Below are 23,801 nucleotides of genomic sequence, written 5' to 3' on the forward strand. Positions count from 1 at the left end.
TGTAAAAGTTATATCTATCTGTACACTCCTTATGAATTTTTCTGTAAAAAAGGCAAATCAGATCTGTTCCAATTCTCCAAAAACCAATAATGTTTAAATTATTATGTTTATTTTAATCTCAAACTGTGGCTTATTATACAGCTGATAAGCAAATCTTATCAGACTTCCATCTTATACCTCTTTTTTAAAAAATGCTTGAGTATGTACTGTAATTAAAAAAAGAAAAACAGCCCAAAACAAAGCATGCTAAAATTCCATATGGAAAAGATAAGCAATCTCTGATTGGAATAACGCATGTTGCTTTTTCCGGTTTTTCTCTTGGTAGAAATAGTCAGAAGGGGGAAAAAATATTGCCTTAAATAGACCAAAGATAACATGCTATGAAGCGAGACCTTTTTTAAAAAAAAACTATTTGCTCATTTTTTAAATGAATACAGTTGCAACTGCAGGCATGAAAACCCTCTTGAAATCTTAAAATAAGAAATACTTGAAAAATTTCAAAGTTCTACCGAGTGGCTTTGGAATTACCAGTCAGGAATTTACATGATTTTATTGATAGTGGTAGGTGTATTACATATGCAAATTTATTGTCTTCTGGGATGATAGGACAAAGACAAATGTTAACAGTCAGGTTTACGGAATCAAACCCTACTCTTATCAAAGCATGAGAAATTACAAATTCCACCAAGCACAATGTTATTTTTCTAATGTATCTCTGATCTATAATGAGAAGCAATCTAACGTATAGATTTTGCATTCAATAACCCTGTCAAAAACTACATCACACATCAAATGTTAATGGCGCTGGGGAGTTGGAGTGATTAATACCATAACAAATGGTATATATTACAAAATTTCTTTTGTTCTTTCCTCACAATGATGCATACAGCCAGAATTTAACCTTTAAGGGTTAAAGAGTTTAATCAATGTCAATGTCTGATCTTCTGAAGGCAATAAAGAACAGACTGTCTAGCGATACCCAACAGAATATCACTTTGTCAAGCCACAAAGCGCCCAAAAGCTTGTCAAGTAAGTTACCAGAAACCTCTTTGTGGTTAGAACTCAGCTCCTTCCTGCTTGACCTATTATTTGATATTTGACCACTTGGTTGCAAGACACTTGCTCTTTCCAGCTGAAATGTCACTGGGGCATCTTGTCAGCTCCCCGACATCTTGGCCTGACATACAATTTTACTTTTGTGTGCTACAAGGCAGAAAATGCAGGGCAATGGCCTTGTTTTAAATTCTGTCAGCATCAAAGATGGGCGTCACTCTTGGGTCCTACCAACAACAACAACAACAAAGAAAAGAGCTTATTTTGAAGGTCAGAGCAGCCATTACTTTAAAGTCTTGAAACTCAGACTAAATTTATTACCTGCGATGCTGGCTTGAGAACTGCCCTTATGAAAGCACATAAACACATCCTCTCCAAATCTCCCTACACACCATTGTTTCTACTTCCTGATCAAATGCCGACTTGATAAAAAAAAAAAAGGAGGCCGTTAGGGACCGGATTCTGCACTTAACTTGTTCAAATGGGCAAGTGGTATCATGTAGCTTTACAAGGCGCAACCTGACCTTCTCACATTGACCAGGAGTGACATAATTGTGCAGGAGGAGAAGCAGTCACATCATTTCTGTTTTGCACAACCTGCTTAAAGTTTGCAACTAAATGCTTGTCTTCAGTTGAGCTGACAAGAGAGAAGAGAGGGCTCAGTGAACCATGGCAGGGCTGCCATGAAATGACAGGAATCATTGGCATACATTTCAAATAGCTCTCTCAATCCTATTAAAGTATTGCAGCCCTGTTTTAAAATAGACAAGTATGAAACAACTTTGATAGATAGAGAATAAAATGGCTTATTGATTTTTTTTTTTAAAGTCTGAGGAAAATTACCCCAAATGTGTCATTCTTTAACATTTAAAAATATATTACATAAAAATGAGCTACCACGGTAAATAAAAAAGTTTTTTTTTAAAAAAAAAAATGACCCTTCTACTGTGCTGGGCATGGGATGTGCAGCATGTGTGAACGTGGCCCCCTCCTTCCTCCCATGAAGAATGTAAAATTAACGCCATAGAAATGCATAGAGAGCAAACTTCAATTCAGAGGCTAAAAACATCCTAATAAAATCGGACTTTAATTAATTCTCTTCCAGCTGCTTACAAAATGACTAGATTCTAGCAACCGTTTGGCATTGCTCTTTTGGCAGGCATGACATATAGGTTTGAAGGAAAGGATGATGAAATTGGAGGTCTATTATGTGCCAAGGTAAAAGGCAGATCATAATCTGATTCGGACTTCAGTGGCAAAAACCCTGGAAGACAGCCTTGATCTAGCTGGGGTAAAGAGCTTGACACAGTAAGGATGCTTGAAGGATTTCGTGAATCCTGGGGAAAAAAATAAGACAACAAAAACATTTTCCATTAATTAGTTCATAAAAACAGTAGATATTATCTCTAGAATGTAGTCCTTGTTTAGCAATTGCCTCATTTAGCAATTGTTTGTAATTACGATGGTGATGAAAAGTAACTTTACAATCAATCTTCACATTTACAACCTTCTTGAGTTTGTAAAGCAAAGGAAAAGTGAAGTATGATGGTAAGCATGGACTGTGGTTTCATTTAGTGACCAAATAGCTGGTCCCAATTGTGGTCGCTAAATGAGGACTATAGGAAATACGCATAACTTTAAGCCCCACTGATTTCAAAGGGGTGAAAGTATATTGTATGTATCTATTGACTGCGCCCATTAATAAGAAACTGTAAAAGTGCAGTTGGTTCATTGGCTTATGCGATGCTTTGATGACATATGTTCTTTTTAAGTATTTAAATATAGTTACAAAGTGTGCTGTCATCCACTGCTTTATCTGCACATCTGATTACCTGGATTTCTTAAATTTAAAGTAAGTCTTACAAACAACAAATAAAAACAGAAGTTCTTGGGTGTGGCTTGGTGGGCATGGTGTGGCTTGGTGGGCGTGGCTTGGTGTCATGGCAGGGGAAGGATACTGCAAAATCTCCATTCCCACCCCACTCCTGGGGGAAGGATATTGCAAAATCTCCATTCCCACCCCACTCTGGGGCCAGCCAGAAACCTTTGCCAGTTTTCCGAACTACTCAAAATTTCCGCTACCAGTTCTCCGAACTACTGAAATTTTCCGCAACCGGTTCTCCAGAACCTGTCAGAACCTGCTGGATTTCACCCCTGTACCCAACCTTACTGGCTTCCATGGACTGGCAGCAGTGGCGGCAGGGGAAATTTCCTATCCTAGCTCCTGCACATACGCAAATGCAGCTTTGCGTGCACGCCCGCCACTTCCATGGCCCAGTTCCCAAAGGGCGGTGGACCGAAACCAGTCTGCGGCCCAGGGATTGGCGACTCCTGTTTTAAAACATATAATCTCAGTGAAATATATACACACAAGAATCTAAAATAGACTAGTCACAATGCACTGTTGTTGAAATGCCATGGCTTACGTTTGGTGAACTAAATAAATGAATAAAGTTGTTAAGATATAAGGCAGTATTTGGAATTCTGCTACTGTGAATTCTGGGGGCTTTTTTTAGAGCTTTTTTTCTTCCCATTTCTATTACTGTTACTGGGAAGAGGCGAAAATCAATGGCTCTATCTATCACATAGTTCAGCAATTTTCTTTGATGTTGGCTCTTTGTTTTCCTGGTATTACACAAGTTTATCTTGGAGCTGGGTGAAAAGCTGGACCTTTAAGACCCACCCATATGGCAGCAATTTCAAAAGGTTACCCCCCAGGAGATATTTTAAAAGTAGTCATACTTTCAGTTCTGCAATGATTTAAAAAAAAAAAAAGAATTTGTAGACAAAGTAGAAACACACAGTCTTCAGGACAGCTGGATTTTAGTCTTACAGTGCCTAGCTGTGTAACTCTCATCAAAGTCAGGTATTTGCACATTTGTCCCAAAGGTGCTTTTTCAGGAGGCAACTGGACATTCTTGCTTTTTCTTTGAAGATGTTTCGCTTCTCATCCAAGAAGCTTTTTCAGCTCCTTTGGGACAACCATGACCTGGATGACAGAATCTCTACAGACTATTTGTACATGTATTATTTAAATCAGTAAGTTATATACATTTATCTGAATGCTTAAGCACAATATCAGAAAAACAATTTAAAAAAAGATTGGGATGTCTTCATTTACTTTGAGCAAAGGATGAGCTTCTGTACAAATGTGCGCTGTATTTTAAATGATGCTGCTGAACGACGATGAAGCTAAATGTCTTGCTTAAGTAAATGACATCAATAAATAGTAGGAGCTAAAGGTCAGCTAAATGTGCATGTTTGCTGGCACTATTGTCTCTTCAAATCAACCTGCTTATCCTCCGGGTTAAAGGACATTTTGGGACTCACATTTTTTTACTCCTCAAAAACCAGCCTTTTTTTTTTTTTTAAGGAACAAAAAAGGGAAGACAAGGACGGAGTACAACCAAAAAAAACAACAACCTCTAAAGTCCAAAGAAGGGGAGAGGTTTAAAAAAAATATATCAGGTTTCCTTGGGGAGCCACACTCAGCAAAAGTATGAAACATAATGATTGGCAGCTAGTCAATAGAAATAGAAAAGGCTTCAACATTTGGTAGAGGTGATGGGGATGGTGAGGGAGGGAGCTAAGTTTCCGTTCTATGGTCACGTTGCTTCTCCTAAATTGCTCAGGTAGAATTAAAAACAATGGGATGGAGATCAGGGCAACTGTGGCCTTGGCCATTATTAGCCCTCACCTTCCATAATAAAGCAAAGTGGACTGGTGGAGGATGTAATAAAATTGTTGCCTATATTGGAATAACTCAAGAAATCCATCTCTGGATTAAAGTGGATGATTTTTTTCAGTATCCCTACTTTCCTTTGCTTTTTAATGCACTTAGATTAGTTGTAGAGAAGCATCCAAGACAGTCTAAAGGGTTAATATGCTGGGAGGGTAAGCAATTTTTACAGAGACAATTGCTTTTACTGATAAATGGTCTCCAAGGATAATAGTAGAGCAAATATTGTAGATCAGTCCCTTTAACAAAAAAACAAAACAAAAGGAAGCCAAACCTATGTTGATCGCCTTATAAATGTAAATGAACTTCTAAGGTTCTTAAAAAGATTGCACAAAAGGAGCACAGAGGAAAGATATTTTTAATGTTGTAAGCCACCTGGAGTCATCAGTGTGTGAGCTGGGCAGCCACATACATTTGTTTAATAAAATAAACAGATTCTTAGAACCTTCTTTGCATTTGCTGCCTACACTTCCCAGCCATTGTATCCAAAGGCAATTTTAGGAGTTCTCAAGACATCCAGAAGAATCAGATTAAGAATGCTGGCACCTTATCTTGAATATTCCTTTGTTTTGCTTTTGTTCAGGTTGGGCACTGTGGCAGTATATCATTCTCGCTAAGCATCTGTTCAAGATCTAGGCATTTTGTTGTTTCACAGAGTAATAATACTAACCGAGTTCACAGTAGTGTAGCTCTAAAAGTTACAACTGGAATGCCGATGACAGGATGCTGTCTCTTCTTTTAAGGGTTGGTTTGTATTGCTTGGGTTCAGCTAGCTAGCCCTAAATTTCCTTCTAGTGCAGGGGTCTCCAACCTTGGCAACTTTAAGCCTGGAGGACTTCAACTCCCAGCTCCCAGCTTTGCTGGCTGAGGAATTCTGGGAGTTGAAGTCCTCCAGGCTTAAAGTTGCCAAGGTTGGAGAGCCCTGTTCTAGTGGACGTCCTTTATCACAGCTTTCTGTTAATTTACTCTCAGTGTTTGTTTTTCAAATTGCTCCTTTCCTTTCAATTGCTGGGGCTGGCGGGTGAGTATTTGAATGAATGGATTGTGTGTCCAACTTGTGGAACCTCAGGTGAGGGATTCACTTGTGAAAGATCTGAAGAGGCAAAAGTTTTGCTGCCCAGATCGTAATCAGGACCTTTAATCGCCAGGCTCCAGAACTCTTTACGGAGACGCGTCTCCGTCTAGTGCCCTTCCAGTGGTCTAATTTTTGACAGAGCCTTGGAAGCCCGATGTAGATTCTCACTTTGGAAGGAAGAGGAAGGGGGGAGCGTGGAGCGAGAATGAAAGATGATATTTACATTCACTTTGCCAAACATTAGCATCTTTTTGTCCAATCATTTGAATTCAGAAGGGTTAGGAAAAAACAGCTTAGAGAACAAGGGTTGACACATCCAGTGTGAAATCTTAAGGTGCTGGAATGCAATGAGGGAGAAAGTGAGACCGAACCACATTTCAACTCCCTAACTGGGCTGCAGCATGCGTGAACTTTGTGACAGGTCTCTGTCTCTCAGCCACAGTTGAATAGCTCTTGCTGACACTCAGCTGTCAGTTAGCATCCCCTTACTATGCCCCTAACATGCTCTACAGCTTCACCCAATTAACTTGCTTTCACTTGACATTGCAGCAAAGAGCTTCATAATAGGTGGTCAAGGTGCAACGGTGCCTGCTTGCCCTCTCCCTGTTCATAAACGGCAAGATGTTTAACTATCTTCCTTTTTTTTTTTACCAGTTTGCTCAGAAGCAACATGACAGTGATGCGCCAACTTAAATGGGCAAGCAAAGCAGAGTAGCTTCAAGGCACATCGTTCGAGCTTTCCTTGTAAAGGAAGCTCTCTCCCCCCTCACCCTGCCCCAAAGCAGGAACTCTAAACCATCAGAAAGAATTTGATTAAAAATAAAATTTACAGAAAACTTTTCTGAAAATTAGAAAAAGACATGAGGGGACGGGGAGAAGGCTCCAAGTATTTATTTCCCATAGTAGTGTTTAAGTTTAGGGTGTTTTTTTTTTTTTAAAGGTACATGTAATTTATACATTTCTGTTCCAATCTTCTTACACTGGAGAAATCAGTAGGTATTTAAATAATAAATGTTATTATATACGCCATTATAAATAAAAAGAATAGGTCTTACTAAAACACAGGTCAAAGAAAGTAAATGTGGAACATAAAGGAAATATATAATATTGAATAATTCAAATGGCATCTTTTAAACAGACGTTAAGATGTTTAATTTTTGGGGGGAGGGCCTGGATAATTCTCTCTCTTTCTGCAACACACACTTTTTAAAAAAAAAAAAAAAATCAGAATCATGCAAATAATTTTGTATCTTATGTCATGATCAGCAGAGCCTTGCATTAAGAAAGCTATAAGAGAATACATTCTTAGGGCAGTCAGCGTGATACACATCGGATTGTAGTTAAATAACACCTTCTGAGAGTTTTACCAGGGTGAGATCTTAAGAAGATTCTAGCTGCTGAGTTTGGAGAGGGGATAAGGAAGAGCAAGAATCTTATAGTCACCCAAATTATCATAATTGATCAGTTTGGCTGCACACCCATCATCTCTATGCAACTTCCTGTGTAGCTATGTTTCTTTATATAGTGAAGATGATACCCCTTTGCCACACAGTTCTTCTGAAAGAAAGAAAAAAGCAGACCTATTATTTATTTATCAAATGTATATGGCTAACCTATCTCACAAAGGTGATTCTATTACATCCAATCCTCCAAAACAAAATTAAATATCGAGTGTGTGCAAAACCAAGTAGACCCAAATTTACAGCTTAGTTCCTTTACAAAATTTTAATTCTAGTCAATGAACTAGTTCCGTAAGTGGGTTCTGAATTGCAGACATATTTGAAACATTTTTCTACCCCTGCTGTGCATTATCTATAAGTTATCATTCCGTGCTCACAAAAGCCATCAAATCTAGCGTCTTTATTCAAATTAGCTGTATTTAACACCTAACAGAACTATGCCACATGGGGAAATGGGATGCTCCATTTCTCTGCAGAAAAGAAACAATAGCACTTATGCTAAATCTTTGATAAACTGCTATGGTATATAGACAACCTTTTTTGAAGTGCTGACTATATGAGATTTATTTTGAAATCAGAATAAATTATTTCAGATAATCTTCCCGATACCTCTGAGGTTCTGAATGTAATATTTAAATATGTAAAATTGAGTATGGCACTCACTCATTCTTATTTTTTTGAAATGGGCCTTGCATTTTGTTGGATAAAGAAATGGAAATATTTAGCCTTGTTTTCCAATCAGTCAGACAACATGCTACATTATGTCACAGAAACAGCAAGCATTCCACTTTTTATTATATATTTTTGATCCAAACAAGGACTACTCAACTATAAGACGTTTCATCTAAAATAATGGGAGAAGGAAAAACTGGAATTTCTAGCTGCATGAACCAGAATGTTGTCAGGAAGTAAAGCTGGATGCATTCAAACATCCTTTAGCCTGGTTCAGATTTTACACATATTACATTTTGGATAAGTATAATAGTACTGACGTTGATCCAGCTTTTTCCTGGTATAAGTGGTCCAAAGGGAAACAAGCAAACGAACAAACATACCAAAAATAAACAACCAGAAAACCTTCCACATTTCACGTTTATAAAACCTGTTATCAGCCAGAAAAGTACATTTATTTATTTTTTAAAAAAACCCTTGCATGGGGAGGAAGGGATTCACCATTGTTGACACAGGAATAACCAAGAGACAAAAAGGTCACACTTTAGACTCAATATCTGTTTCAGTGGTGGGTTTCAAAACTTTTTACTACTGGTTCTGTGGGTGTGGCTTGGTGGGCATGGCATTGCTTGGTGGGCATGGCTTGTGGGCATGGCAGAGGAAGCAAACTATAAAATCTCCATTCCCTCCCCACTTCAGGGGAAGGTTACTGCAAAATCCCCATTTCCTCCTGATCAGCTGGGACTTGGGAGGCAGAGAATAGATGGAGCAAAGCCAGTCAGAATTTTTACTACCGGTTCTCTGAACTACTCAAAATTTCCACTATCAGTTCTCCAGAACTGGTCAGAACCTGCTAAATACCACCTCTGGTCAGTTTATATCTAATATGCATACAAGTGTTAAATGTGCTAATTGAGCAAGAAACCAAGGTTCATCAGTTCTGTGGGTAAGCTAAGGTTACAGCTTTTACTGTTTCTGGTCTCATCCATATCTATGGTTATACTTCCATTTTATACCTATATGAAAAGAATAAGCCAAGAAAAACTATATGTACCCTCAGTCACTACAGACAACTCTCTAAGGACTCAAAGAGTATTTTCCCCCTGAAATTGTCGTATCAACCAAACTCTCCTAAACAAGTAGACATCAATATTTCCTACTTTCCAACAGCTTGCTAAGTGGAATTTATGTTTTAAAAAGAAATTAATGGACTGTTGTCCTTTGGTACAAATGTACAATCTCTTCAGAATATTCATGAGAGGAAAACTTTTAAAAAAACAGATAGAGTTCCAGGAAACAAATCTTATTGATTTATATTTACATTGAATTTATTAAGGTTATAATATACTTTTCTTTTACGGAGCTTGAAGTGGCTTACATGACTCTTTGTGTGCCTGTAACTTGAACCTCACAACCATCTTGGGTGGTATGTCAGGTTGAGAAATGTGATTGGCTGAGAGGAACTCTGGACTCATGCCTTCCGGGTCTCAGGCCAACATCTAGTTCTGGGTCCTCACCATAACGCCTGGGAGTGGTGATGTTCCCACAACACATTGCTTGGCTCCTGCCAACTTTCCTGCCTCACCTAGTTTCAGATTTTAAAGCTCTTTTCAATTAAAAACTGAATGAAAAGCTAGCATGCTATAAAGCCAAGACATGCCCTGAAGCTTGACTTCTCTTTCCAATAATCTCCCATAAACCCATGAGAAATTCTTATAAAGTAAGTAAAGTTGAATGACTGCAACACAGTCCCTAGTTTGCCTTCTAGTTTCTAAGTATTTTGTGAGTGGACACACTAACCATTTTGTGAGCATCTCTATGATCTACTACACATATCCTACTGGTCCCCACATATGGGAGAATCCCAGCTCAAAACATTTTATACAAGAAAGAGCTGTGTGGACACTTATTTACAATGCTATGTTATGACTGTATGTACAGAATAGACTTTAGGTTCAGAGCACCCATGTAAAGGAGATAGGATAGGACTAGAGCCAAGCAATGTGTTTGGCAGATGTTTTTGACATGTAGCCTGCTTACACCTGCTTAGTATTATGCAGCCAAGACACTGTCCTGGAGTTTGACTGGACAAATGGACCACCCTTACCAACAACAGGGGAAACATAGTAAAAATTGAAATCAAGATGCTCTATGGAAATAACATCAAGAGCCTGGATGAAGAAGATCACTACAAACACTGACAGTCATCACTTACTAACCAGTTGCTTAATGTTGTTCAAAATTACAGCAACAGTCCTGGCACTGTCTAAGAGCAAGCAAGTTGAAGAAAGAGACAGGGAGGCTAATTCTGTCAGCACAAGACCAAGCCTTTAAAAACAAATGCATACAGGGTCAGAATTGAGAAGACAGCAATAGAAATCAAACAGTGCCTCTGTAAAGAGTCTGAAGAAACTGTGGACCACCTGGTTAGCTGCTTCAAAAAAAAAAGATCACACAGTTTGACCACAAACAACAACCAGGCAAAGTAGCAATAATGGCACACAGGAATATCTGCAAGAAATATCACTTGCCCGTAAGCAAGAACTGGTGGAATGACAAAATAGACCAAGTAATATAAAATGAAGAAACCAAAGTGCTCTGGGACTTTAGAATTCAAACTGTCAAGCATCTGCCACACAACATCTGGACTTAACAATTGTTAATAAGAAAGACAAAAAAGTTTGGATAGTGAACATCACTGACAGACAAATGGAAGTAAAATGACTTTGGCAAAAGAAAGTGAAGATAATACCAACAGTAATAGGTGCCTTGCGTGCAACCCCCCAAATCTGGAGCATCCATTAAACATTATTAGCATTGACAAAATCATCATCAGACAATTGCAAAAGGCAGCTTTACTTGGCACAGCTTACATCCTGCAATGACACCTTTAACACCATCAAACAACAACAACAACAACTGCCTAGCCCAGGTCCTTTGAAAAGACTTGCTAGATGGATAAAAATGTCAAATTCAATCCAAATGTCTGACTGACTGTGCAACCACCAGTAATGGCAGTAATAATTTCATACCACTAGTCCAAGCTAAAGTTTACGATATAATGTACTTTTTTTTTTTCAACACAACTGTTGTGGCCCACCAGTGGCCAGCAGAGCTGGCAGCAGATTCGGAGTCTGGGGAAGGCTCGGACAAGGGCTCTGAGTCGGAGGCAGAGAGAGGGCCAAGGCCATCTGGTACTTCTTTGCTGCCTCTGGAGTCTCCGGAATCTGACAACAATGAGGCAGAAGAACAGCGTCAGCCTGTTCCCAGTGTGCGCATGCACAGAGTTGCCAGAAGACAGGAACAATTAAGAAAACAGGTTCAACTTGGGAGTAAGGCTTGGAGAAGACTGTCCTCCCATAAGACATAAAAGAGAAGCGAATGGGATGTAAGCTTTTGCAGGAAGCAATTAGTTCATCTGGTCAGTAAAAGCTCTGGAAAAGCTCTCTTTGACTCTGCTAAGTTTGGCCTTGCCCTGCATTTGGCAATTAGTTCTCTGGCAACATTTCAAGGGAGATAAGCTGAGTGTTTGTAAACACTTCCCTGATAGACTGTTTGAGAAGCCTTTCGGAATGACAATAATTCATAGCAGTCTGAATTAAAAAGGTTTGCCAGGACTAAGTTTGTGCTGTATACTTTCTAAGGAAGCCTTAGAACAACAACAAACAATACATGAACAAGCATCTAATATTAAACCTTAAATCAAATGAAATTACAGGAAGATATTTCTTTCCAGCTAATGAAGGAAAAGAGAGACAGACAGGCAGACCAAGAGACACAGACAGACCAAGAGACAGAGATCCTAAATCTTAGACATGTTTCTTCTGGGGGTCAAACCTTCTTGATTCTGTCATGTTACTACCTGGTCCTTTTAATTGGCGTTTTCTGGTAGATTGCCAAGTTTGCCACCCATCTCAACTAGAGGCAACTTTATTTTATGGTTAGATTGCTTGTTTAAAAGTACTGTGTGTTTTAGTGAGACCTCTTTACTTATGGAGTCCAACACTTTGCTCCACTCTAAATTCTAATTGGGACATTCCACACTGGTTGAAATCTCCAAGGGCAGACCAATCTCTGGCATATTAAAATAGTTTCAGTCAAAGTGGTACCAACTGAACAGAGGCAGAGTCTATACTGGAAATGGCTGCAGGTGGTGTACCAGCTAGAGCTAAGTTGGGGCATTTGTGGCCAGAGCTGACATTTGGCATCTAACCATAAAGTCAAGTCCAGAACAATTCTGAGGCGATATACCTTTTATGAAATCAGTTAAAATCCCTTTTGATGATTTGGATCAATCTGCAACATTTCTATCTGATCCAGACTGGGATCAAAGGCCATTTGTACATCCACAAATATGTATACACCAAGAGATAGAGATGGATATTGATCCTGTGTATATATTTATTCCCTAATACAAAAACATGCCAATTAGCAGCACGGTCAAGGAATAGTGAAATTCAAAGCTTTCTCTTGGGCTGTGGGACGCAAAGTGGCCTTTACACATCTACATACTGTTACTGAAGAATCTCAGAAACAGAACTTTTACAAATATGAGGAGTGCTTGGTTTTATACGCAGCTGCTTTGTTGGAACGTAAGGGAGGGGGGTAGAGAAAAAGTCAAAGTAACATTAGCATGAATAGGCTACTCGGATTCCCTTGATTCAGGTGTCACCTGAGTAGAAAAACTCAATATAAGTTTTTTAAAACCTCTTTCCAAAAGTCTCAGTTGATTCATAACCTCAGAACAAATCTGCCATCCTTTCGTGTTTAACCCACAGTTTAGCACTGAATAATGGATGTTCTTTATCTTGAAATAGTTTCTTCAAAAGGAAGGAGGAAATACCTAAGTAAAAGTGCCCGACTCTGGAAAGAAGTAAATGTATCTACTTTTGTATAGAATTGTTCTTTTCTTCTGCAAAGCCTGTTCAATTATATTCTGAGTTCTATTCTTTGTATTAAAAAAAAAACTTTCTCCTCAAGGTTAAGCATCCTGATCTAGTTTGCAAGGCAGCCGCGGCAAGCTTTTCCACTCTTCCTGCTGCAATTCAAGCAGTATTGTTGAAACTTCGTCTAACAATGTCTCTGACTGACACTGTCACTTGGAAACAAACACGAGGAAGGCAGATCGAGGAAAGAGTATATCACGGATGAAAACAGAAAATTAAGTTATTGTTGTTGCACCCCTGTTAATTCTACCACATATCGTTCCTTTCATATTACAAAATTTGACTTGACTAAAGTTAGGCCTCTGTGGGCTGAAAATAACTTTTCTTTCAGGCAGTATTCTGTATTTCTTGTCCCCCCCACCCCAATCTCATTGGACGATTCTGCCCAATCCACAGAATGCTAAGGATTCCTGCAGAATCTTAGCATGGCAACTGGTGAACTGGGTCCAGACGACTTGATATCGGCTAGAATCACATATTGATGCTACAGGTAGTCCTTGACTTACAACCATTTGTTTAGTGACCCTTTGAAGTTACAAAGGCACTGAAAAAAGTGGCTTACAAATGGTCCTCTCATGTACAACCGTTGCAGCATTTCCACAGTCACATGATTAAAATTCAGGCACTGGGCACAGGTCTATGACAATTCCCCATGGCCAACTTGCTGACCAACTCGCCACGGCCATCTCGCCACAGGACCTCTCACTGCAGGACAAGAGTTACACTACTATCAAAGAAATGGTGGAATTGAATCATTGAAGAAAGGATGCGAAAGGAGGGACAGAATGAAATGTGAATGACAAAAATTAAAATGATTTTTATTTATTTTAAATAATTAAATAGAATTGCTAAATTGTCCCACAATTAGTTGTCTTGTGGTGAGTTGGCCATGGCAAGTTGTCCTGCACCAAGTTGCCCATGGCGGGTTGGCTGTGACAAGTTGGCCGTGGTGAGTTGGTTGCAGTGAGTTGGCCGTAGCACGTTGGCTGTGGCATGTTATCCCATTCCCCTGGGCATTGGGCATGTTTTTACAATGGCTGCAGCATTCAGGGATCATGTGATTGCTATTTGCAACCTCCCCAGCTGACTTTGATAAGCAGAGTCAATGGGGGAAAGTTAAACAATCTCAATTCTTTAACAACTGTGGTTACTTGCTTAACAACTGTGATGCAAAAGGTTGTAAAATCAAGTGCAACTCACTTAACAACCACCTTGCTTAGCAACAGAAATTCTGGCCTAATTGTAGTCATAAGCTGAGAACTACCTGTATATAGTTCGGCTTATCAATCAATCCACAGAATGTAAGAAATTAATCTGTATTCTGATAACCGTGCTACGAAGTGAATGTTTACAACCTCTGCTTACTTCAGAGAAGTGCTGTTGCCGTCCCTTTGGGAGTTTTCAATGTTTGCAACTGTGCCAAAGAATGTTATCAAAGTTTCATGTGGGTCCTACTCATACATAAAGGGAATATATATGAATGAATGAATGAATGAATGAATGAATGAATGAACGAACACTGGATACCAATGTTTAATGTTCTAGTACAGGGGTGTCAATCTCAATCCCACTGTGGGCTGTATCAGGATTTTATTCGCCCTTGGGGGGCTGGGCTGGGGTGTGGCCTGATTGTTACAGCTGACTGGGTGGGTATGGACTAGGTGGGCCGGGGCTGGGATGGCATGGGCCAGTCCATTGCCGTCTCTGTGATGGCTCTGCAGGATAACTCTGGGCCAATCGTGGGTCAGATGTGGCCTGTGGGCCACGTGTTTGACACGTCTGTTCTAGGAGAAGTTACTTTTACTTTTATCCCCCAATCATGCAGTATAAGATAAAACCTTGTTTTCCTATCTTTAGATAGACAAGATGAATAATCTGTTTGAGAAGGATAGTTCCTTTACTCTATGGTCTGTTCACTCTGTTGTCATTTCTATTGCTGTTTTTATTAATTTTTATTATTTTATTTTATTACCATGATGTATTTAACTTTCAGGTAGTTCTCAATTTACAACAATTAATTTAGTGACCATATAAAGTTGCAACATCACTGAAAAAAGTGACTTATGATCATTTTTCACACTTATGACCACTGCAGCATTCCCATGGTCATGTGATTTGCATTCATATGCTTGATAAATGATTCATATTTATGATAGTTGCAGTGTCCCGGAGTCATGTAATCATTTTTTTTTTTGCGACCTTCTGACAAGCAAAGTCAATGGGGAAGCCAGATTCACTTAACAACTGTGTTACTAATTTAACAACTGCAGTGATTCAGTTAACAAATGTGACAAGAAAATGGGGCAAAATTCACTTAACATCTGTCTTGCTTGGCAACAAAAATTTTGGGCTCAGTCATGTAATTCGAGGACTACCTGTACTATAAATAAGCTCAAGTTATTGTTCATTTGAAAGTCTCAGGCCGGTTTATAAAATATAAATGGGAAACATCTAGGGTAGGGGTGTCAAACTTGCATCATCATGGCATCGTCACGTGACTTATCACGACTTTTTTCCCCTTCGCTAAACCAGGCATGGGCGTGGCCAGCATGTGACGCATCTGGGCGGCAAGTTTGACAGCCCTGATCTAGGGTTTCACCTTAACTAGAAGACTGTAGAAGTGTTGTTTAGCGAATAGTTCAAATCCAAAGTCATTTGTGCAATCCAGCAACATAAATTTTGGGCTCAATTGTGCTCATAAGTCGAGGACTACCTGTATTGCCTTTTATATTATATTTTAGTTGTTTAGAATGTTATTGGATGATTTTAGATGATGAAAAAGTAGCCTGGGAAATCCTGGTTTTAAAGGGTTACTTACAATGTTGAAAAATATTGTTAAGAATTGAGTGTAATTTCATATTTTCCACTGGAATAAAGTATGTGTATCAACATATTTAAATGAATGGCCTAGTCCTTCCTATTCCCCCCCCCCCAAAAATAAATTAAAGGTATCTTACCCTGCTGAGGCAAAGGAAAGTTAAACTTGCTGGATTTGAAACTAGCCATTTTTCTCATAGTGCAAACATGACAATTTTATCTCCTGAAACTGCCAATGAAACTGTCAGGAAAATTAGATGTCATAAAATTATCCTATTAAATCAACACACTGGATTTCCATTAAAACGGAGTTAAATCAATTAAAATTACATATTATGTCACCTCAGACCAACTGGTCAAAAACTATTTTAAAATCGCACGCACACAAGTACCCCCACCCCACACCAAAAACCACAAAAGTGTCTTCCTTCGGGTAACTCTTCTACCTTCACTATAAAAAAAATATGCTCAAGATAGTGTGTAACTTTCCCAATGCAAAGTTAGAGAATGGTGGCTTCGGTCCAAGGCTGGCTAGTAACAGCTGACATGCTCTGGAATCTGGAGCCTTAAATCAACATTGTTTTCACAGCTGTAATTAAGCCACCTAATCAGAAGCACATTTTGATGGTACCGTTTCTGGAAGCCAGACACTGATTTTTTACGCTCGGAGCACAGTGGCTTGTAAGAAGTCCTTATTTAATTTCTGTGTGTGTACATTTCAAGAGGCAGGAGGGGGGAGGAAATGCCCCTCCCCCAAAGGGAAATGGAAAAGAGCCTTTAACTGTTGGAAAGCAGCAGCTTTATGCGTTTGGGCCTTCACTAACTCTACGACCCGCTCTCCTTCATCTCCGGGCCGAGTCCCCATCTCTCGAGTGGCAGCTGCACGCAGTGAGAATAAAGACTTTTGCCAAAATCAACAGATGAGCTGGTCTGAACTGGCTCTCTGTGTGTTCTGACTGTAAATTGTGCTGTGATGATTAGAGAACTCCAACACAGGATGTTGACTCTTAAAACTGTCCAGAGAAAATAAGTTTGGAGTTACTTGCTTTTACTTGCTTCAGGATGATGATAATGACAATGATGACGAGGACGATAATTATGATGATGGCAATGATTGCAATGATCATTTTAAAAAGATGCATTTTGTGATTTGGTTCACAATTTCCTATCGATGATAAGAGACTTCTAATATGAATTCTGAAATAATCATTCATATTTTTATACATACATGCAGAGATATAGACAGATTTAATAGGCCCTGAAAGCATTCCTAGAGGAAGACCCATCTTCCTTAAATGTTTTTCCAAGAGAATTATGAGTCTTGCCCTTCAATTGTCACAATGTAAGAAAATCATGCATCTTACCATCTGTTAAAGAAAATAACTGTGAGACCTTCAAAATCTAGAAACTGGTTACTGCTTCTAATGCTTAAAATATGTTGTTTAAATTAACCAACCACTGAATTATCATCTCATTCAAGTGGATTTAGTAACTTTAATATAAACTTTCAACCTCTGAGGCCATAATAAGGCTATCAGTAGGAAGGCCATAGTCACTGTGGTCTGATTACATTTAGTTCTGCATTTTAATTGCACATGGATTCCATTAAACCTTCTTTTTGCCTTATAGGCAACATTTAAATCAAATTACTATAATTTCCAAATATGTTTCAATAGCTTGACAAGGTAAAAGTTCACATGCTTAGCATATTCCGCTTTTTAAAATGTTTTCTATAGAAAAGGAAATATTGTGTATACAAATCAAGGATGCAGATACATTATCAGATTATACTTCTTTGTGTTTTTCAACTATGGAAGTGGTAGCCCTATTGTGGCATTTTAACAATTAAGTATGATATATTAAGAGATTAAGAAGTACGATGCAGACATATAACATTTATCTAAGGTCTATTTGCACCGTACGTCTTTCTTGGTCCAACTTTTTGATTTGGTGCAGATCCTCCTGGTCACCATTGCTGTAGAAAATTTTACTATATAGTAACCTTTTGCAGATAACTGTTCTATCATATGTGACAATATTTTACAGCAGTTCATATTATGTCAGGAAAATTCTTCCACAAGGAGGAGGCACTTTCTACTATGGTTAGCTTCTTGCTTCCAGATGAAGAAGTTGAGACTACACTATATCGCTAATCATAAAATATGTAACTGGAGGCTACCAGGTTGAAAAAAATCTGAAGAAGAAGAAGACGAGACCTTTTCCTTAGGAATAATTCTAATGTTTCTCTGAATCTAAATCAATTGGAACTAGTGTGTATCCAAATTGTTTTCAATTACAGGATTATATAATTTTTGATTAGAATAATTAGTTTGGTGGTAAACATAGCAAGGTTCTGTTTGAATATTAAATACTGAGTGTATTTAATTTTAAGCATGGAGACAGTGGCTAATACATAAAGTAACTGTAGAGAAAATGTTTAAATTCAATGTTAATTGTTAGCAAATCCAATATACATTTTTCCAGTCCAGTTGTCAGCAAATCCCAAAATAACCACCCAAAATAACATGTCCCATTTCAACCCTGATCAAATAAACTGACCTTGTGTTCCATCTTTTTACATAAAATAATCTTGTTTTTTTTAATCCAGTTAGATGATTGTTGATCCTTGTTTTGCATTTCTTCAATACATTAAAGAGCCTCTCTTGCTAGTCCAACAAAAAGAAATTATTCCAACTGTTCTCTCAGTTTATCATTTTTATTTCTTTTTAATTTTTAAAACCTCGTCCATTTCATTTCTTTTTTCTTTTCTTTTTTTTTTGCATATCTTTTTCTGTAACATTTTCTTCTGGGAACAGATAGCTCCCAAGAAAACACAACAGAACTGACATTATTGATTCAAAGTCCCAACACTGTTCCTCAAAAATGTCTCCGAAAAGCCATAAATTACACCTTATTATATTTCCAAAATCAAAAACAGTTTTTTCTTTCCTACAAAAATGCATTTATTCCTTAAAATTAATTTCAAAGCCATAATATTCAAAATCCAATATTCTGACATTTTTTGAGACCGTAATCCATTTAAAACCTTGTCCTTCTCATTCAGAAATAGAGCCATTCTCTATTCTCTATATCGGAAAAAAAAGAGATGGATGATGAACACCGAAATTCTAAAAGAGAAAGAATATATACAAATGATAGAAAAAGAAATGAAGATTTTTTTCAAGATTAACAGAAAAGAGCAAACCTCCCTCCAAAACCTGTGGGACACGGCAAAAGCATACATAAGAGGTCTGACAATAGCATATCTGGCGAAGAAAAATAAAGAAAAACAGCAAAGAGACAAACTGTTAGAAGAACTCAAGGAGCATGAATATGAACTACAGAATGAACCCCAAAATAAAAGAATCAAAGAAAAAATAAGTCTGATAAAACACAAAATAAATTTGATCACACAAATAGAAATAGCTAGGAAAATTAAATTAGTGAAACAGAATTATTTTGAACATGCCAATAAAACAGGGAGATGGCTGGCATACAAACTGAAGAAAGAAAAAGTAAAACGGACCATACATCAACTACAGGACAACACTGGAGAGATACAATACAGGAATAAAGACAAAAAGAATATAGCAAGAACATTTTTCCAAAAACTATATGAACAGGAAGAACCCCCAGAAGAAGACATTAGACAATACCTAAAAGAAGCCGAGATTAAAGAACTAGCAGAGACACACAGAGACTTATTGGATAGGCCAATTACAATGATAGAACTTATTGAGGCGAGGAAAAAACAGAAGATAAATAAAACCCCGGGACCGGATGGAATACCAGCAGAGTTCTATAAGAATTGCCAACACTCAATAGATGAAACCCTGCTTGGAGTGTTCAATGACGCAATTATGGAAGCCAAAATTCTAAATTCCTGGACAGAAGCTATCATTACATTAATACCTAAAGAAGAAGCGGACCATACACATATTCAAAATTATAGACCGATATCTTTGTTGAATGTGGACTACAAATTATTTACATCAATTATTACAGAAAGAATTAAGAAAATAATTAAAGATTATATACACCCAGATCAAAATGGCTTCATCCCAAAGAGACAGTTAAAAAATAATATGAGATTAATAATTGACGTACTAGAATACTACGAAATGAATATAGATAAACAATCGGCCTTAATTTTTTTAGATGCGCAGAAGGCATTTGACAATCTCAATTGGAAATTTCTTATTCTACAACTGGAAGCTATGAAATTTGGGGATAAATTCATGAATATGATAAAGAGAATCTATTCTTTCCAGACAGCGAAAATAACAATTAACGGGTGACTTGACAGAACAATTTCCAATATCCAAAGGGGTGACGGGGTGTCCCCTCTCTCCCCTATTATTTATACTAGCCTTGGAAACCCTTTTAAAGGAAATCAGAAGAGATAACGAAATAAAAGGCCTAAAAATTAAACAGGAAGAATATAAACTCCAAGCCTTTGCCGATGACATTGTATTCATTGTAGAACAACCAATAACAACTGGCACCAAGTTACTAGATAAAATAGAGAAATACGGGAGAGTAGCTGGGCTCAAAATTAATAAACAGAAAACAAAGATAATAACCAAGAACCTTACCAATCAACAAGAAAAGCAATTAGAAGATAAATTGGGCATACAAATGACGAAAAAAGTAAAATACTTAGGAATATGGCTGACTAATAAAAGTTTATCAATTAGAGAAGATAATTACGATAAATTAACAAAACAAATCAAGAAAGACTTAGAAATTTGGAAAAAATTACAGCTATCACTCTTGGGAAGGATTGCCTCAATTAAAATGAATGTGTTACCCCGAATATTATTTTTGTTTCAAGTGATCCCAATAAAACCGGGGAAGAACTTTTTCAAGGACTTTAACAAATTAATAGTAGATTATATATGGCAGGGGAAGAAAGCGAGAATTAAATTAAAGCACTTGCAGGACACAAGAGAAAGAGGACGACTGGCACTACCCGATTGGGAAATATATTATAAGGCATCAGCATTAATTTGGATCAAGGAGTGGATGGAACTCAAAAACCAAAGACTACTGAATTTGGAAGGATTCGATCTCCAGCGAGGATGGCATGCCTTCCTATGGGAGGGCACAGACAAAAGACACCAATATTTCCAGAGACATACAATTAGACATGCATTATATCAAACAGGGCAGAGTATTAAAAAGGCACACTACAACAAGATTCCGGAATGGTTGTCAACAATGGAAGCCCAGATCTACCCAAATGCCATGGACTATAACAAAACGAAAACCTATAAAGATCTACTAAATAACCTGGGGGAACTAAGAACGAGGCAAGAACTGAAGGAGATGGGTACAGACATTGACTGGTGGCCCTATGCACAAATAAAATCAAGATATAAAAAAGATTTGGCTCAATTTGAATTCCAAAAAGGTCAAACTGAATTAGATAAAATTTTGCAAGGGACACAGGATAAATTGATCAAAAAAATTTATAATTACTTAAGAGGATATAAATTAGAAGAAGAGGTAGTGAAAGAAAATATGATAACGTGGGCAAAAAAATTCGGCTATAATATCGAACTAGACAAATGGGAAAAATTATGGACAATAAATTATAAATTGACAATGTCTGTACCCTACAAAGAAAATATCTATACAATGTTCTATAGGTGGCACCTGCCACCAGCCAGATTGGCAAGAATGTTTCCCACCATGCCACCAACATGTTGGAAATGCAAACACCACAAAGGCACTTATTATCATATGTGGTAGACCTGCCCAATGGCAAAACAATATTGGCAAATGATTAAAACACAAATAGAAGAAATAACACACCAAAAGATAGAATTAAGATCAGAAACCTTGCTACTTGGTATAGTAAATGGACAGTATGGAAAAGAAACAACATACTTAATCATACATATGATAACAGCAGCACAAATAATATACGCACAATATTGGAAAAGTAACGAGATACCAACAGAAGACAGGGTAATTAGCAAAATCGTGGAATGTGCAGAACTAGATAGACTCACAAAGGAACTACAAAACAGGGAGGAACATGATTATTACTTAGTATGGGAAAAGTGGTATGTCTGGTTGGAAGATAGGAAAGGGATAAAAGACTAGGAAATAAATGAAATGACCAAATATAGAAAGAGGAAAGTAAACTACAAATATAGGTCAACCAAGAATTATAAAGATAGATAGAAGGGAAAGACCAAACAAGGAGGAGTCAAAATACAAATGAGAGTATATATTACAGTTGCGATAAACTGGACGTGTATGTAAATTGGTCTCTATATGTTTATGTTTTGTATGTTTTACTGTTTTGTTCAGTCTGTATTTATAAATAAAAAACTTTAAAAAGAAAAAAGAAATAGAGCTATTCTCTTGAACAGTATCAACAAGCTTAACAACTGGAAGGTGGGCACCCTCAATTTTCTCCTAGGTGCTTTTGACTGAATAACTTCATTACCTGCATTTGCCAAGGTCCTTTACTTGTCTTTATATTTTGGACTAAACTTTGCTTGTAGATTCTGATTTTACTTGTTGCTAATCTAACTAATGAATTCTGCACTGTTCACCTACTTTGCTGCAAATTTTAGACCCTTTGCCCGAAAAAAAATCACACCACATGCAGGACATAGTAGAAAACAACATTTCCAGGAAGGAACGTTTTACATTTGAATGATGGGAAAACACAGTGCCTCACAGTCACAACTGTCTGGAAGACATTTGTCAAGGCCCCTTCAACAGATGAGTAAAGAACTGTATTCGGTCTACTTACAATGATTTGGAAAGTCCCACAGATGTATTTTTTGGACTTATTTCCAAAGATGAAAATATTCTCAGGCGATTCCACACTGTCTATCTAAAAGTTTACTGACTCATGTCATTTCTACCCCACTCATTGCTTAACATGTGGTATTTCAACACAAAGACCTATCACTGAAACAAATGAAGTATCATACACAAAACCACATAAATGCATTCATGACAGAAACATACATTGGATAACAGCATCAGTGAATATGTTCATCCAAAAACAACAACTCTTGGTATTTTCTGTGGAAGATGACAGCCCAACTCTTTCTCCAGCTGTTATCTCACTTGCAGCCTCTCCTGAGGATCATTATTCTTTCTCCCTCCTTCATCTGAAGCCATATGTCCTCCTGACCTTAGCAAATTTCCATCTCTGTGGATTCATGTGACTCCTCCATCTCTTCAGGTTCTCTCACTCTCTTTAAGTCATTCCCCCAACTCTTCTATTTCTCCTTTTCTGATACAAACTAAATTCCAAAAGATTGAGTAACTACTGGGAATTTCTCCCAATACACTTGTCTGGTTCTACAGCCAGGTGGGCTCCTTCTAATTGCTTAAAGGTTTCAATATTTTGCTTCTTCTCTTTGGGCTCATACAGATATTTATAAAATTGCCCAGAATTTACAATAAAGCCCATTATTTGGTGTCAATAGCAGGAGTAAAACGAAGAGGAAGCAAGACTTTATAAAGAATGAGGATTAGGATCACGGTGTTTTTTGAGCTCTGAATGTATTACATTTATCCTCAAGAGAACAACACTTAAGGCATGACAAGTGAATCTTCTCTAGATAAAGTAACCTTATTATGCAGATAGCCAATATCTAATTTCATCAGAAAGTTTACTGCTTCTTATTTCTAGGATAAGATGATTATATGCAAATATTTAGCCACTGCGGTCAAACTATTCTATCCACTCTTTTTTTATTATTTCATTCTTTTTTTATTATTCAGAATTTCTAAACAATTGCATATATTATAAGTATGCATTCAAATTTGCAGGAAGATATTGTGTTTATTTATGAATTTATTCTACCATGAAAAGATTGCGTCAAGTTCTGTTCACTTCACCGAAACATAATTTTGCATGCAACTGTAGTACTACAAAAGCTTTCTGAATCAAACAGCAATTCTCTGAACTGAACTTAAGGAAAGCTAATGACGCTCTGCTATTAAAATGGATATCCAGGATACCTTAGATTTATAGAATGTCTTTTTAAGATAATAGTGGACAT

The 23,801-nt window shown here is 37.5% G+C and overlaps 1 protein-coding gene across 1 annotated transcript in view; it reads right to left on the reverse strand.

The window, feature by feature from the left end:
- Nucleotides 1–2,180: 2,180 nt before the first annotated feature.
- Nucleotides 2,181–23,801, reverse strand: part of CCDC171 (coiled-coil domain containing 171) — a 186,868-nt gene continuing 165,247 nt past the window's right edge. Inside the window, exon 25 of the mRNA XM_070935543.1 lies at nucleotides 2,181–2,390. Within this exon, the coding sequence (XP_070791644.1) occupies nucleotides 2,181–2,390 (210 nt within the window). The remainder of the gene's footprint in view (nucleotides 2,391–23,801) is intronic.

This window comes from Pituophis catenifer, unplaced genomic scaffold (genome assembly GCF_029215685.1).
Source record: "Pituophis catenifer annectens isolate HBS135680 unplaced genomic scaffold, rPitCat1.0.hap2 SCAF_2, whole genome shotgun sequence".
Taxonomy (NCBI): domain Eukaryota; kingdom Metazoa; phylum Chordata; class Lepidosauria; order Squamata; family Colubridae; genus Pituophis; species Pituophis catenifer.